General features: G+C 54.7%; 1 protein-coding gene across 1 annotated transcript; it reads left to right on the top strand.

The window, feature by feature from the left end:
* The first annotated feature begins 1,800 nt into the window (after positions 1–1,800).
* Positions 1,801–3,885, top strand: LOC123413339 (alpha-amylase type A isozyme-like). Its single transcript, XM_045106281.1, has 4 exons — positions 1,801–1,943; positions 2,044–2,176; positions 2,431–3,245; positions 3,342–3,885. Exons 1-4 carry the CDS (start codon positions 1,857–1,859, stop codon positions 3,618–3,620), a joined length of 1,314 nt encoding a protein of 437 aa, XP_044962216.1. The 5' UTR covers positions 1,801–1,856; the 3' UTR covers positions 3,621–3,885.
* The last annotated feature ends 200 nt before the right edge of the window (positions 3,886–4,085 follow it).

The following is a 4,085-nucleotide window of genomic DNA, read 5'->3' as shown; positions in this document are numbered from 1 at the left end:
CTGATGGTATAATTAATACCTAATCTAATTGGTCGCAGGCACCGTGTCCGGCTATGAACCCCGATAAGTGAAGCTTCTCCTTCTCCAGCTCCGCCTCAGCGCTCTTCAATTCCGCCTCCGTAACCTCCTCCTCCAGAAAACCGACAAGCACATATGTCCACCTCCACGTTGCCGCCAAGCGACTAATCGACCATGGTTATTGAGTCCACCAAGCTTGCCATTGACGGGAGGGGAGGAGCGGTGGCCTTCCTAGGACCAGAGCGTTGGCGACCTCCCATGCACCAGTCTTCGTCGTTGCCAGCGGCACCCGTGGACGTGCTGGATTTGTTGGGCACAACCTCGATGTTGTCCTCCTCCTCATCGTCGGTCTCCCTGAACAGCGACACTCACTCCTCCTCCTCGTCGTGCTTGGCCGCGGCTGCCACCTCCACCACCCATTGCCGGTATCGCCAACGGGAGATGCAAATCTCATGGGCGGAGCGATAGGACTCCAGGAGCGCCTCCTGCTTCGCCAGGTCCGCATCGGGCGCGACCGTAATGCCGGCGCCGAGCAAGTAGTGGTTGTAGGCGGCGTTGGCCTGCGCCTCCCGCGACCGCTCCTCACGCACCATGTCCTTGTAATGGGCACGAACCTCACCAATGGTCATGGTACAATGCACCGACGAGGGAGTCACGACGGAGGAGGAGGGTGGCGCGGCGGAGAAAGAAGAGAAGGGTAGCGTCGGCTCGTCGTCGGACGCGTCCTCCGTTGGGTCGCCGACGTCCTCTGGCTGCCTACCGGTCCGCCAAAAGGCTCAATGCGGAGAGGGATCGAAGGCTGGTGAGAGGCTATGGCCCGGGCAACGATTTATATAGCAATGGCGGGCAGCAGACGTAAGAACGTGTGGCGTCAGAGGAGACACCTCGGCAAACCCATGCCATCAATGTGGACGGCAGACGGACGGCTTGGCGTTTGAATGCACAACAGTTGCCTGCACCGGGAAGTGGAGCGGGCGACGCTCTCTCGGCCGATGCGCTAGTGAGTGGTCGCATCCGTTCCGACCGGGCATGATTGCAGGCACTAACGCTCTGGAGCGGTGCTGAACGTTTCGTGCAGGAGGGAAGAGGGGGTTTTGATGGACCAGGGTGGTTAGAAGCGGATAAAGTAGGGGTCGAGACTTTTGCAAACCTCCCCACGTTTATCTTCAATTTGTCAAAAAAATCATGTTCGGACCGTTTGACGGATCGATACATGATCGCGTTGGATAAATTCCGTGGTCCGGACAGCACGGTTCAAACCCTTACGGGAGGTTTGAGGGACGGCGTTGGAGATATCCTTAGCTGTTCCGCGGTTGGTTTGTGAACCCAAAAGGTATATCCTGCGTAATATTTCTGTTACTGCACCACATTAAGAACAGTTTATATGGTCTGCATTGAAATATCTGCGTGCAAGTGACAGGTGTACAGATACATTTTGCATCGAGTTCGTTACCACGGAAACATGAAAAATCTTGCAAAATCTTGCAAAATCTTGCACTATGTTCAATTGGAAAATCAGTTACTCAAAAAAGTAAAGGGCAACGCTGGGTGATCCCAGCTTGGATAGTGCTATCTTTTCCCATGGAATTTGTGCCGGCCCGGATTGACTTGACCATCATCTGTTGCACCTTTTCTCGTAACAGAGTCTGGTATCCATGCAGTGCCTCCAAGCAACACTCCACGGGGACGTAGCTCGTGTTAAATACCGCTGTGGCATCGACTTCCTATAAATACCAAGCACGTAGAACTCTTGTAACCATCAATCACCAGTCTTGTGAATCATTCATCCACAGAACAAGAGTGCAGCGAACAGTGTGAGATCGACAGTAGCGCGCGCGATGGGGAAGAACGGCAACCTGTGCTGCTTCTCTCTGCTGCTGCTTCTTCTCGCCGGGTTGGCGTCCGGCCATCAAGTCCTCTTTCAGGTACACATGCTCGTGGTTTTTGATTTGTCCGGGTTGGCTCAGCTTGTTTCTGTGATCTCAGGAGCTTAATTAACTGTGGGAGCTGGAATTGATGTTGCAGGGGTTCAACTGGGAGTCGTGGAAGCAGAGCGGCGGGTGGTACAACATGATGATGGGCAAGGTCGACGACATCGCCGCCGCCGGGGTCACGCACGTCTGGCTGCCGCCGCCGTCGCACTCCGTCTCCAACGAAGGTCCCTCTTCACACTAAATCATTCGTGTCTCAACTGAACATCTAGATGCAACCAAAAACGTGCTATGTTCGATTGCGGTTGCAAACTCATTAATTAATTCGTTGAGCACGATGCTTGGACAGCTACCCAGAAGCATTTTCCTACTCTATTTTTCGATGGAACTGTACGGGCTGGGATGAAGAACAAAACGTGCAAATACGATCAAACAAGTATACAGTATACTGTACAAACTAAAACGATGGACTTGGGTGCAGGTTACATGCCTGGTCGGCTCTACGACATCGACGCGTCCAAGTACGGCAACGCGGCGGAGCTCAAGTCGCTCATCGGCGCGCTCCACGGCAAGGGCGTGCAGGCGATAGCCGACATCGTCATCAACCACCGTTGCGCGGACTACAAGGACAACCGCGGCATCTACTGCATCTTTGAGGGTGGCACCTCCGACGGCCGCCTCGACTGGGGCCCCCACATGATCTGCCGCGACGACACCAAATACGCCGACGGCACCGCCAACCTTGACACCGGTGCCGACTTCGCCGCCGCGCCTGACATCGACCACCTCAACGACCGCGTCCAGCGCGAGCTCAAGGAGTGGCTCCTCTGGCTCAAGAGCGACCTCGGCTTCGACGCGTGGCGCCTCGACTTCGCCAGGGGCTACTCGCCGGAGATGGCCAAGGTGTACATCGACGGCACGTCCCCGAGTCTCGCCGTGGCCGAGGTGTGGGATAACATGGCCACCGGCGGCGACGGTAAGCCCAACTACGATCAGGACGCGCACCGGCAGAATCTGGTGAACTGGGTGGACAAGGTCGGCGGCGCGGCATCGGCTGGCATGGTGTTCGACTTCACGACCAAGGGGATATTGAACGCCGCCGTGGAGGGCGAGCTGTGGCGGCTGATTGACCCGCAGGGGAAGGCCCCCGGCGTGATGGGGTGGTGGCCAGCCAAGGCCGTCACCTTCGTCGACAACCACGACACGGGCTCCACGCAGGCCATGTGGCCATTCCCCTCCGACAAGGTCATGCAAGGCTACGCATACATCCTCACCCACCCAGGCACCCCATGCATCGTAAGCAAACCAACTCTGGAGCTCAGCCTCGGTCTCAGTCAGTCATGACTCCAATCATTCAGGAAACTAAAAATCTCTTGTCTTGTCGGTTTGCAGTTCTACGACCATTTCTTTAACTGGGGGTTCAAGGATGAGATCGCGGCGCTGGTGGCGATCAGGAAGCGAAACGGCATCACGGCGACGAGTGCGCTCAAGATCCTCATGCACGAAGGAGACGCCTACGTCGCGGAGATCGACGGCAAGGTGGTGGTGAAAATCGGGACCAGATACGACGTCGGGGCGGTGATCCCGGCTGGGTTCGCAACGTCGGCGCACGGCAAGGACTACGCCGTATGGGAGAAGACCGCTGCCGCGGCGACACTACAACGGAGCTGAAGCCTCCACTCATCCACCATTCAATCGAGCATGCATGAATTTTCCAAAATAATGATTCACTTCTGCTATAGACACGCAGATATATATGATTAATTACGTAGTATACTTCTGCCCAAATTGCTCACACGACTGGAGTAAATAAATTACTGAGGATATGAAGAGGTATAAGAGGCAATTACGCCATTTGCCATGTTGCTGCGTGGGTCGGTGGGTGTTATACTATGTTGGATGCTCCCGCATAAACTTGTTCAGGAACAAGAAGCTTCAGCCTCCATATAAAATTACTTTACGTCATTATCTTGTTGAATGCTACTTGCTGTCGTGCTGATCTTCATTGTTTGGTCTTGACAACCAGGATGAATATCCTTGTCCAGCCCGTCTACCACAATACATATAACTAGGATAAAGCGAAGACGTTTTTTCTTTTTGAAAGCGCTGCTACGGAAGAAGTTGACTTGGTTGTAT

This window comes from Hordeum vulgare, chromosome 7H (genome assembly GCF_904849725.1).
Source record: "Hordeum vulgare subsp. vulgare chromosome 7H, MorexV3_pseudomolecules_assembly, whole genome shotgun sequence".
Taxonomy (NCBI): domain Eukaryota; kingdom Viridiplantae; phylum Streptophyta; class Magnoliopsida; order Poales; family Poaceae; genus Hordeum; species Hordeum vulgare.
The sequence above is the reverse complement of the archived record's forward strand: the minus strand, read 5'-3'. Positions and strand labels throughout refer to the sequence as shown.